This window comes from Nuphar pumila, chromosome 1 (genome assembly GCF_984573655.1).
Source record: "Nuphar pumila chromosome 1, dmNupPumi1.hap1.1, whole genome shotgun sequence".
Classification (NCBI taxonomy): domain Eukaryota; kingdom Viridiplantae; phylum Streptophyta; class Magnoliopsida; order Nymphaeales; family Nymphaeaceae; genus Nuphar; species Nuphar pumila.
Window position 1 is genome coordinate 27,096,788 of NC_143249.1, and position 13,594 is coordinate 27,110,381.

A 13,594-nucleotide genomic window follows, 5' to 3' on the forward strand; every position below is an offset into this window, starting at 1 on the left:
ACATAGAGTCTGCCTTAGCGCCATTCATTCCTATATAGAACCCAGAAACTTTGAAGAAGCCAAAAAGAATGATTAATGGCTGAAAGCAATGGAATGTGAGCTTTCAGCTCTCAACAGGGCAAAGACTTGGGAGTTCCAAGATCTTCCTAAGAGTAAGAAAGAAATAGGGTGTAGATGGGTATTTAAGGTAAAAACTAAGAGTGATAGATCTCTTGAGAGATATAAGGCTCGATTAGTTGCAAAGGGATATAGTCAAGAATACGGGATTGACTATGAAGAAACTTTTGCCTTTATGGCCCGAATGGTCACTGTCCGATGTCTCATTACCGTTGCCTCAATCAACAAATAAAACATCTATCAAATGGATGTTAAAACGCCTTCCTAAATGGTGATCTGAATGAAAAGATATATATGGATGCTCCACCAAGAATGGAGACTCCCAAGGGAAAAGTGTTTCGCCTTCGAAAAACACTTTATGGTTTAAAACAAGCCCTCAAGGCTTGGTATGATAGATTTAACTCCGTAATGTTAAAAAATTGTTTTTCTTCCTGTTTCACTGACACTGCCTTATTTGTTAGAAAAACCAATGCAGGGATTGTCATTCTGCTCTTATATGTAGATGATATGCTTATAACCAAAAGTGATTCTAAAGGGGTTAAAAGCATAAAATCATTTTTGAAGGATAGGTTTGAAATGTCTGATTTGGGATTTCTAACTTATTTTTGGGGTATTGAAGTAGCATATTCTCATAGAGGGCATTTTTTATCTCAAACTAAGCTTGCCTCTGAGATTATTGACAGGTCAAGTATTACAGATGATAAGGTTTTTGAAACTCCTGCTATAGTAGGAGCCAATATGAAGATTGATGATGGTATTCTTCTTTCCGATCCCACCCTCTACAGACAACTTGTGAGATCTTTGATGTATCTGAGTATTACTAGACCAGATATCTCTCATGCTGTTCATACTGCAAGTCAGTTCCAACATGCACCAATAGCAGTTCACATGAGTGCCATCTTGTGGATTGTGAGATACATAAAGGGCACACTAAACAAGGGAGTATTCTTATCCTCTTCTTCTGAATTAAAATTAATTACTTATACTGACCCTGTCTGGGGAGGTGACCCAAATAAACGTCACCCCACCACTGATTTTTGTGTGTTTTTAAGAGACTCGCTGATTTCATGAAGATGTAAGAAGCAACAAAAAGTGTCTCTGTCCTCAAAAGAAGTTGAATATCGTGCCATGATGACTACTACTATGAAAATTGTATGAATTCATCAACTATTAGAAGACATGAGAATCTCAATAGAAGAGTCCACCAAGCTATGTTGTGATAACAAGAGTGCAATATACATTACAAAAAATCATACTTTTATGAACTGTCACTATGTTCGGGAAGCGTATCTAAAAGGAGTTATAGATCTTCCGTATGTAACTTCAGAATATCAGTTGGCAGATTTCTTCACCAAATCTTTGTGTGCTCCGCGGTTCAATTTCCTCCTTGGCAAACTTTCTGTCATCTTGCCCTAAGTTAAAGGGGGTGGGGTGTTAAATTATAATTCATAAGACAATGTATTATATATATATATTTTTATATATATAAAAGAAGATACATATACATATATATGTACATGTATCCATCTACTTATATATAAAAAATATATATTTCTTTAGTTGTAGGGGTATTTTAGTCATTTCTATATTTTACGCATATTAATGTTTTTGAATATGATTGTAATTCCTCCTTTTTATTTTTCTTATTTTTGTAATTTTTTTCATTTTTTATTTTTGTTCTTTTATGTAATATTTTTGTACACAGTCAGTGGCTGACTATGTACAGTGTACAATAGTCAGCCATTGACTCTTGTACACAGTTTAAAAGGTAGACGTTGGGCTAACTCCCAACGTCTCTAATAAGAGTCGTTGGGAATAGCCCAACGTCTCTTTAAGTACTTATAAATAAGGGCTATGTGAGCCCATTGAAGGAAGGTATTACACAAAGGAGTTGTCTCCTTAAGCTTATAAACACTGTGCATTTATTGCACTTCTTTTGTGGTGTAAAGCTTATAAACATTGTGCATTTATTGCACTTCTTTTGTTCTGTAAAGCTTATAACCATTGTGCATTTATTTTATATCTTGAGTATTTAAAGTATCAAGTTATTTGAAAACTTGATTGTTTGCAAGGATTATTCACAAATATATTCTCCAAAGTCGTTTGGCAAGGATATGCGTGAGCTTACTGTATATTGTGATGTAGACTGGGCAGGGGATCCAGATGATTGAAGGTCTACATCAGGATACTGTGTTTTCATTGGAAGAAACTTAATCTCTTAGAGTAGTAGAAAACAAAAGGTCGTCGCTAGATCAAGCACTAAGGCCGAGTATAGATCCATGGTTGTCGCTATTGTCGAAGTCACATGGGTTCGACATTTACTAACTGAAGTGGGAGAAACGATCTCTTGATCTACCTTGTTGTGTGACAATCAAAGTGCCCTCAACATGTCATTCAATCCAGTACATCACAGTCGTGCTAAGCATATTGAGATCGACCAGCATTTTGTAAGACAAAAAGTTGAAGAAAAAGAGATCGAGCCTGAATTTGTTAATACTGAAAGATGCAGACATATTTGCAAAGGGCTTGACAAAAGATCATTTTTGGATGCTTAAAGGCAAGTTCATGGTTCAAAACCATGATCAACTTGAGGGGAGGTGAAAAAGTCATGTTTTGTATATTACACTTGTCATACCGACTTTACATTGTATACCGGGTCTGGACATTATACCAAACCCGGACCCATATTGTACATCAAAACATAGATACATGTTTTTAGGTCACGCAGCCCCATCCCCTCTTCTCCTCTTCTTTCTCTTTCTCTCAAAACAGATTCAAGAGGAAATCTCACAAGACCTCCAAAGCCCAACAAATCAAGTGTATAAACGACTAGAACAAGAACATAAATATAATGCCACTAAAGGGCCAAAGACACGAAGGTATGTATAAACACCTCTTGTCTACATATAATAATACTTGAAATGAGTGTGTTCAACGACTAGAACAAAAGTACAAAAGTCAACCATGGGCTAAAATCATACATAAAAATGTGAATAAACATCTCTTGTCTACATATAATGACACTCAAAATCAAGTATATTCACTAAAACAAGAGTACAAAGCCAACCATGGGCTAAAACACACACGAAGGTGTGTATAAACACATCTTGGCTACATATAATAATACTTGAAATGAGTGTATCAATGACTAGAACAAGAACACAAAAGCCAACCATGGGCCAACATCACACACAACGGTGTGAAACAACAAGTCTTATCTACATATAATGACACTCAAAACAAGTGTATCAACTACTAGATCAAGAGAACAAAGTCAACAATGGGCTAAAAACGCACACGAAGGTGTGAACAACATTTCTTGTCTACATAAGGTGACACTTAGATAGGAGGTATAAAAGGAGAAAGTCAATTGAGGTAAGAAGACTTGTAATGACAAACACTAATGCAAATAAAATTGACAATTTTAAGCATATTTTGAAACACTATGTTTTCAAAAAACAATATATATCCATCATAGGTACTCATAATAAAGAGCATCTATAGTAAAATCAATGGCCAAAGAGAAACCGAGTGATACCACACACTCGAGAACATAAAATAGTCAGTTTGAGTCAAACCACATGTGACAACCAAAACTGACCTAAACTGAGGTACCCATAACTCACATCAACAAACATCTCTAATATAACAATAATACGACCAAAGTAGGCATCTTTAATAGAAGTGATACAATCAAGAGGTTTGGAAATCTCATGTGAAAAATTAACACACGAACAAACAAGTTTATAACCTTGCACCATTAGAAGAAAAACCAAACTAAAGGATTTAGCGTAACATAGTCTATTCTTCAAAAATGAAATCTTTTATACCAAAAGATCTTATTAACACAATATGAAATTTTAGGCTAATAATGCATACTAAGGTTCTATATCATGTGGGAAATTCTTTAAAAGATCTTTCTAAATGAACACAATGGTTCATACAACATACTTACCACAAAAACTTTCTAAAAAAGAGACCACCAAGATTCTTAAATAAACCAAAAACATTAAAGGACCTTTACAATCCTTTTCACAAGGATCACGGAATTCTCATAAATAGTTATCACTAACAAGAACCACTTAGGGTTCAAAAAAGAAAGACAAAGACTTAATTCAAATGTGAAATATTCATATTCAAGAATTACCAAATTCATATATCAATTAAAAAGTGCACTAAGCAAATACCAATAATACTCATTTAGCAAGAAAATATATATAATTTTAGAAGTTAACTTATAAGTCAATCATGAAACAACTATGCAAAAATTATCAATCGTACATAATTGAAGACAATTATATTTGAAAAAACATCACTACCTGGAGGACTCTTAAAAAACCATAAATTACTATATGTTATGGGTAATTGATGAATGCGTAGAGAAGTATGTGAATTATCACAATCCTTCATATACTAAAATTTTTAATCTCAACCCAACTTTCTTTAAGAGCTTCCTACACATATGTAATTCATGTTTTCAAACAAAGTTAAGTGTATACGCAAGAGATAACTTTTAAAATACCAAAGTTATTTTGTAAGATTTAAATTCAAAGAATCAAAATTTTATCACAACCATGTATGTTCATCTATGTAAAAATCTCTATAAAAAGAGTATTTATGTATAAACACAATGTCAAAAAGCCAAGTGTGCACAACGGCACAAGGAGAACTCTCACAAGTGCACAAAGGCACGGATACTCATGCACAAAGGCATGAAAAAAATATGAACTTCAACATATTGAATCCCAAAAGGGGCCTTACAAAAATATTTTAATACTTGAAGGCAACATAATAATAAAAAAGGCCATACACGAGTTCAAATAGGATTGACATCAAATTTAAAAGATAAACATGATATATGACTCATTTTTTAGCAATCACATATCTAGAAAAACAAGTTTACCAATTTAAAAAATATTATTTAAAAATATTTTTAAAACATGCGAACAAGTGAAATATGATATGTGAAAAGTAAGAGTTCAATGCTCAAGTACCACAAGCACTAAATGTGCAAAATACATTTTGATTTTTAAAGAGAGCATAATGATAAAGAAAACACATGCAAGAAAATAGTTTCATAATGCATGATACTTTAAGAAAAAGAATACATACTGAATAATCTTCAAGAAAGAGAAGAAAAACAATGAATACTTCACCATTCTTTGAAGTTTCTTGAGCGACACGCTTTCCGATGCACCAAAAGACAACCCGTTCACAAGCTGGCTCTGATACCATGTTAGAAGATGACCTTGAATGCAATAGGTTAAAAAATGAACCAATAATCACACACATAAAGTGCGAATACACAAACCCATTAAGGGGTTATCAAATGCACATAAAGTGCAAAACCCATAAACCCACAAAGGAGTAAGCCAAAAGGCTAAAAGAATAAATCTTCATTAAGAGAGTAAGGGTAAAAACCCTTCACACTAAACAATACATTGTGAGGGGGGTTTACCCCATATTTATACATGAAGGGAGAGCTAGGGAGAGAGAGTCGTTGGGTTTCCAACGGCTCTATTTAGAGCCGTTGGGAGTCCAACGTCTCTCTACCTTTTTTACTAAAGTCAAATGTTGACTTTAGTCAAAAGGTTTACATGGTCAAAAAAATAAAAAATAAGAAAAATAAAAAGGTTTCCTAACTAAAATAAAAGGAGAACTAATTCCTAGTTAGTCTAGGAGATTACAAAAAAGGAAAATGACCAAAATGCCCCTAACGGGTATTTTGGATAAAACAGAAACACACACACACACACACACACACACACACACACACACACACACACACACACACACACACACACACACACACACATATATATATATGGTGTACATCAATATTTTAACATTAATGTATATATATGTACATATACAAAACAATAAGTATATATATATATATGTTAGCACACATATATATACTTTAACAACTGGTGTCTTACAGTCATTCCACTTTTCTCCTCCTCTCCTGGTCTCTTGTTTTCTGGTCACCAATGGTTGGTCAGGGCTAGAATTTGGTTGCAGGATGGTGTTCCAATGTATATATATATATATATATATACAAAACAATAAGTATATATATATAGCACACATATATATACTTTAACAACTGGTGCCTGACAGTCATTCCACTTTTCTCCTCTTCTGGTCTCTTGTTTTCTTATCACCAGTGGTTTGTCAGGGCTATTACTTGGTTGGAGGATGGCGTTCCAATGACCGAGGTTCCCATCCTCTTTTCACCTTCTTCCTCTTCCCTTCTTTTTCTTTTCTTCGTCTTGCTCTTCTTTTTCATCCTCCTTTTCTTCTTCATTTTCTTCTTGTTGCAACAGTGACCTGCAACACCCAGCCACAGTCAACCACTGGCAGCCGGCCAGTAGCAACCACCACCACCACACAGTTTATCTTTTCCTAAAATATTTTTTGGTTTTCCGAGTGATCTACCATGTGTGTTGTCTCTATCAACATAATATAGTTTTTACATGCAGATGGGACGTTATTGCGGAGAGATTGGGCTTCATGTTGTTTTTTGGAGATTTAGTTTGGATCCCATTCACCTTCAGTAAACAGGCATGCAATCTCCATCCTTGAATTTTGTTTCTGTCTGTTTCAGTTTCCATAAGTGAAAGAATTTGCTTTTCTTCTCACATAATCTGTGATTACTGAATTCTCAATTTATTTTGTAAGATGGTACTTAATGAATCGCTCTTTTCCTGGACACCAATATAAAACTACCAAGTTTTATCCATTGCCATTAACCATTTTCTGTAAATTTCTCAGGAGAAACTTTTAGATAACATATATTCATATTGATGCTAAGTTCATTCATTATATACGTATAATATTAAATCACTATATGTGTTGGAAATACCTTTCTGGCAATATGCTTTACGGAGATAGCCTTTAGTCTCAACAAGCTTTAGCATTTTGTTACTTTCTGAACACACGCGTGCACACTCACACACATATACAGAACTGGTTACATGGACCCATCTTTTAGTTGAATGAGACTCTTGCCTTATTCCTAGAGATCTCCTTAGATCTGGGTTATTTTTCTTTTTGGCAGTCCCCAAGCTTCTAATCTTTGGTTAGTTGATAAATCCACGAAGATATAACACGGTTGGGTGTGGTAGACTTTTGTCTTACAGATGAAGAAAATTGCTAAAAATTTTAATGCTTAAACCCTCATTATTTCTTGGTAATTTGTAGAACTGTTATTGGTACAAGGTTTTTATAACAAGTGCAGAGTTTGCAAAAGTTTTTAGATTTTTAGCCATTTGATTTATTTAGTTGATCTAATAAATTTTCATGTTTGGCCTAGAGCTGGTGGCTTTTGGAAAACAAAGTGGATCTGACAAAGGCTGCGGCTGTCATCAACACCTTGGTTTTTGTGATTGGGTCATAACTTCTCTCTTTTTTTATGTTTTATTAGCATTTTTTTTCAGTATGATCATGTGTGTGTGTGTGTTTCTGTCTCTGTGCCTGACCATGCGTGCATATTCTTTTTCCTTAAAGTTACTCTTGAACTGTGCAGTTATCAGGTATTTAGAGGGTCAACAGGCAGAAGCATGTTTTCAAAAAGGACCCCAAAGTTCACATATGGGGGAAGTCTCCAAAGGTTATTGGTGGAAAGTTGCTTGCCTCTAGCTACTGGTATTGTTCTTGGTTTTGTGAAGTATATAAATCCTAGTCTAGCTTTGAAACTAGTGTAAGCATGCGGTTTGAACAAAAAGTTGAAAATGTTTGACAACAACAACAACAACAACTACGCCTTCATCCCAAAACAATTGGGGTCGGCGATATGAACCAACAAAGAAAATCATTCTGGGTCTTCCACATGAATCCTTCTCCATTCATTTCTATCTAATGCCATCTCCTCGGTGAGGTTCAAAGCATTCATATCCTTTCCTATCACCTCCATCCATGTCTTCCTAGGCCTACCCCGACCTCTTTTAACTAATATATTTTTCCATTTCTCCATCCTTCTAACTGGAGCATCATTAGGCCTTCGTCGAATATGTCCAAACCACCGTACACGATTCTCTCTCATCTTATTTTCAATGGGTGCAACGCCTACCTTCTTACGTATCTCCTCGTTCCGAATCTTATCTTTTATTGTATTTTCACACATCCATCTCAGCATACGCATCTCAACTACACTCATTTTTTGAATATGATGTCTCTTGGCAGCCCAACATTCCGTACTATATAGTAAAGCGGGCCTAATAGTTGTCCTATAAAACTTTCCCTTCAACCGCAATGGCATTCTACGATCGCACAACACTCCAGTTGCACTCTTTCATTTCATCCACACAACCTTTATCCTATGATTTACATCTCCATCAATTTCTCCATACTTTTGAATGATAGATCCCAAATATTTGAAAGAATCATCCACCGGTATTTCTTGCTCACCAAGCTTCACTATACTCCCATCACTACTTCCTTGCTTACTAAATCCACATTCCATGTTTTCTGTCTTACTCTTACTCAACTTAAAACATCTTGCTTCCAATGTTTGACAAAACATATAAAAATATCAAATGTATAAATATTAAGATATCCTGGCAAAGAAAACCAAGGGAAGTAATTGAAAAACATTATTAATTACAGTGCAGTTGTTCTTTGTGATAAAGGATAGAAAACTTCGATTGAAATCAGCAGTATTTATCATGGAAAAATGCAATCTCGTAAACAGATAGTAAATCATTACTTCTATCCTACATATCCTGAAAATCAAAACACAATAGTATCAAACTGTTTAGGTTGTAAACTACCAAATGAAGCAACAATATTGAAAGTCTAGGTCTCTAAGCCATACATACTGTCACCCTGCATTATTTGGTCTATAGTGAACCTTTCTTCATTGATCATGAAAAGTGAAGCTGCAATGATTGATCCTCCCTGTTTCAAGGAATCAGTGCTGCAAGATCTTCCCTTTTCTCTGTATCCATCCTTGATCGCATGTGACCATCTTTATACTAGGATCATATTCTATCTCTATTTTCCCAACTAGATACACACTCTCTCTACCCCCGTATCTTTAATTGGAAATGACTGATCTATTAGAGTATCAGTGACATCAGCAGTGTGTTTTTTTTTTTCATTTGTTTGCTTGGCTGTCGTTCATCAGAAATTGCTTCCAGAGTAAGTGGAATTCATCCAATTGGCACCCTAAACTTCATCATCCATCAAAAATTTTCTTATTCAATAAGCTTTAAAATGTGAAAATCATGTTATTAGCCCCCATCCAAAAAACAAAAAATCCTAGTAGTGCATGAAGAGGTAGTGAACTTGCTGCTAGATGTCTCATTTATACTTTCAAGTTTCATGATGCTCCAAACAGCTGTATGCCTTCCCTCTCCTCTTCCCATTTCAGAATTCTTTCGTGTCTTTATGTTCATTGGAGCAACTCAAATGTTGACTTGCCAATTGGCTTATGGAAGATTGGAAAATGCTGTTTATTTTTGGTGCAGGGGAATCGCTAGGCACTGTAATTACCTGGGGGACTTGTTGCTAGCTTTGTCATTTAGCTTGCCTTGTGGGGCTAGGTAACCTACATACCATACTTAAACATGTATTATGTACTATGCGAGCTTGTTTAAAACTGATCCTGCAATTGCTTCTACTCTTACAGTTCTGTGGTTCCTTACTTTTATCCATTATATCTTCTAATTCTGCTGATTTGGAGAGAAAGAAGAGATGAAGCTAGGTGCAGGCAGAAGTATAAAGAAGACTGGGTTAAGTACTGCAAGGTTGTCCCAAGGCAGATATTGTCATATGTGTACTAGCAAAGACGGCTGCGCTTCATTCCTCCTGCATTGTTCAGGAATCAGCAGCTAGTAAGCGGGTCTTTTCCCGATCATGACAAAAAAAAATAACTGAATTATTTAACAACCATGAGATGAAGTTTTATGTTAATGCTGTTTTTCTCTCTGTTTCCTTAATGCATCCGATATGCATTGTTTGCTGCAATTCTCATCTGGTAGGGGCAAGTCGTGAATGTCACCAAGTTGACGGGATGTCACAAGTTTGAAACCCAAGGGCATGCATCATTTGCCGCAAGGCTGAAGCTGAATGTATGGGGAAAAGAGGTTTCAAACCCAATAAAATTGGTGAGCAAGAAGGTTTTTCTCTGTTTATCCCCAAAAAAAATGTTACCTGCATATACGCTGTCCACAACTTCAGTTATGTTTCATTGAAGCAACAAGTTGGATCTCGATCAGATCTTGTTAAGCTGAAGCCCAGACGTTAGCCTAAAATGGGTCCAAGTTTTACCAAACCTTGTGCCCTCAGATCCAGTCAAGGTTGGATCTGACATATTGATCCCTGGTCCAATTAACTAGATCAGATATGTGCTCAGTCACAACGCTTATCAAGTTATCAGATTTTTAAACACCCTAACCAAAGGATTTTGGGTCGAAATCCTGCTGAGGCCAACCCCTACCTTGACCAAAGTTGCCAAAGCGGGAGAGGGAAGCTATTCGTGAAGCGGAAGAGGCGCTTTCAAAATTTGGGAAACACAGGATGACTTAGAAGCCAACCGGGAATCATCTCGGAAGCGACCTAAGAAGCGAACCGAAAGTGACCTATGATGCGAAAAAAGAGAAAAAAATAAAATACAAAAAAAATAAAAAAGGAGGAAGCGAGGGGGAAGCGCACTTCCCAATTTTTTTTTTTCGCTTCTCAGCACGCACTCCATTCCCTATGGCACTTCAGGTAACTCTGACCTTGACTATTAAGAAAAAAAGAGAAGAAAAAAACACTTTGAAGTCCTCATGCTCATCTATGACTGCATTATGCTAGTTTCAAACAAATACATGATCTGCTGAGTCGGACGAATGCAACTTGGTGTTTGCTTTTTTATTTTGAGAATAAAGAGAACCAATGTTTTTTCAATGAAAGAGAAATGCAGAGCGAGGTGATAAGTGGTCACCACAAATAAAAAGAGAATAGAGTACCAGGAATAGAAAATAGATGTAGAAACACCCGAAATATATAGAAAATAGATGTAGAAACACAAGAAATAGAAAACTGAGAATAGTGGTTTAAATTAAGCAGAAATAAACAGAGTTGCAAGTAGAACATATCCACAAGTTCTTATCAACCCTCCATTACAGGTCAGATGAAGTACTTGACAGAGTGTTCATAGCAAAGGGCCGTCATGTCTGAACAAATGGACCTGTACCCAAGTTCGTGACAGGGTCGCCATTTGAAATAACCTGTTTTTTAATACAAATGCAATTCAGCTCCAAACTGTACCATCTGATCATGATCTTATTCAGATGTCTAGCTGTATACCAAGTATAATCAATTGTGCATTCTTAAATGCTTATTGTTTCTTTCAGGTTAAGTGTCTCACCAAGATTGGGTACAGACAATGCTGTCTGATACAAAGCTCTCCTAGTTATGAGATCTCTAAAGGAGACATCGAGTTTAAGCTCCTGATCAAGGTCCAGCTATCATGTTTGTCAAATAGGAGGAATTAACGTTCAATTCCCAGAATGGGTGTTTGGTTGATTCTTCCTCCTCACTCCACATAAGGCATTTGTCAACACTTAACAGAGGCGCCTTTCCACCATTACCGATTCTTCTACTTTCCCTAATACAAGCTCCAACAATCTGGACATCAGGTCAGAGACCATTCAAGCAGCACTCTTTCACCGAGATTTCTTCTTAACCTGTTCAAAAATTAGTTTACATTCTTTATATTCCTATTTAGCAGAAGCCTTCTTCCTTTGCTCTTGTGGTGATTGTGCATGAGATATATAGTGCAAAAGTAGAGTATTGATACATCATTAAAGATTCAACGGCTGTTAAGGAACGCTGATTGAAGGGAAAAAACTAAAAAACTATGTTCATGCAACTCACTTTGATTAACTCAGTTCTCGTGAATGACCTGACCGATCAATCAATCAAACTCAGGTCCATGTTCAAGTCAACCCCACATGCATCACGAGTTAAGTTTCTAGAATTTTCACACCCATAGTGAGAGGGAGATTAGTCTCAATCCAAGGTTAGGTATGGATTTGTACAGTCCAGTAACATGTCACAGCATGGACTTTCTTGCAGGAGTGAGGTTGCGTTTCGTATTCGAGGGAGAAGTACAGTGAGATGCAAAATGCTAACCTAGGGGCTCATGATTATTGACTGTGTCAACCAATTATTTATGCCAAGTATTGATGATTATTCAGTATATTCACCTTGACCTTAAAAAACTTAGGGTTCCTTGTAGTAATTGCCGAGTAAAATGATAACCTAGTGGCTCATGATTATTGACTGTGTCAACCAATTATTTATGCTAATTATGAAGAAAATCAAGTATTGGTGATTATTCAGTATGTTCACGTTGACCTAAAAAAATTTAGTTCCTTGTGGTAATTGGGTAATTAAGAGATGTTAACCTAGGGGCTCACAACCATTGACTGTGTCAACCAATTACTTGTGTCAATCATAAAATAAGTTTGTTGATGATTATTCAGTATGCCTTCCTTGACCTTAAAAAACTTGGGTTCCTTGTAGGAATTGCCGGTTGAAGGAAAGGTAGAGAATTTTAAAGGAAAAAACAAAGTGTGGTAGTTATGCACCCGTTGTCTTGAGGCATAGCAACAGAAGTTGGGTCAGGTTGGCCAACTTTAAGTTTCCAAAGGAGGGGTGGCTTTATTCATATTGGGGACCGGCCTTTTGAAGGGAATGGTCCCACTGTTATGATCTCTCTCTCTCTCTCTCTCTCTCTAATGAGGAAGGCAAGTGGCCAAAGAGAATAAAAGGGTGAGTGTGCGAGTGGGTGGCTGAAGAGTAAAAATAAAGGCCTATGAGAGAGAGAGAGACCCTTTAATTAATTTCTAAAATCGATGTGGCATCCCATCCAAGAGATGATGTCATGGGCATCTACCCCCATAACATCACCCAAACTTTTTTCCCAATTGGATCCGTACGACTTGTGTATCATCACCCAGAATCATCATGGTACCAAAATGACCCTTTTTTATTTACCTGAAATCGCTGGTGCAGTAAAGGCCTTGTCCTTGGGGCATGAGATGCCTTTGCTTTTTGGGCTTTGTCCTTAGGGCTCAGAAAAAGGAATCTGATACCATGTGACTTCCGTAGGGCCACCCACCATAGTAACAATAACAAATTTGTAATTGGTATTGCCAAAAGAATGGTGTAGGCCATGTAAATTATAGAGACTCTACTATAGCCATGCACCTACCACTTTGAGCACGCTATGCAGGATACCTTATAACAATACTCAAAGAGAATCTCTAATCCTAATGCAGATCTGAGACAGTTTCAAAAGTCAATTATGATTAAAAAATCTATATTAAAATAAATAATTATAAATAAATACAAATAATAAAGATGAATCCGAATGAACTCTATGGACCAGTTAGTGTCTCGCTTCCACTCCTACATCAGAAGCCGAAACAGGATTTATAGGAAAATCTGCCCAACCAAGGCTGTTAAATGTGATGAGGCGAAG

The 13,594-nt window shown here is 36.3% G+C and overlaps 1 protein-coding gene across 3 annotated transcripts in view; it reads left to right on the forward strand.

Moving 5' to 3' along the window:
* LOC149848478 (delta(14)-sterol reductase-like) overlaps positions 1–10,032 on the forward strand; it is a 59,304-nt gene extending 49,272 nt beyond the window's left edge. Inside the window, exons 2-6 of one of the 3 annotated variants that reach the window (XR_016430186.1) lie at positions 6,600–6,681; positions 7,433–7,509; positions 7,646–7,764; positions 9,588–9,662; positions 9,749–10,032. Coding sequence is in view for 1 of the 3 variants with exons in the window: in XM_089995698.1 (XP_089851824.1) it covers positions 7,433–7,509; positions 7,646–7,764; positions 9,588–9,631 (240 nt within the window). In the remaining 2 variants the exon portion in view is untranslated. Of the gene's footprint in view, positions 1–6,599; positions 6,682–7,432; positions 7,765–9,587; positions 9,663–9,748 lie in introns of all 3 variants that reach the window. The other 2 variants (XM_089995698.1, XR_016430184.1) reach the window with 2 other exon arrangements.
* The last annotated feature ends 3,562 nt before the right edge of the window (positions 10,033–13,594 follow it).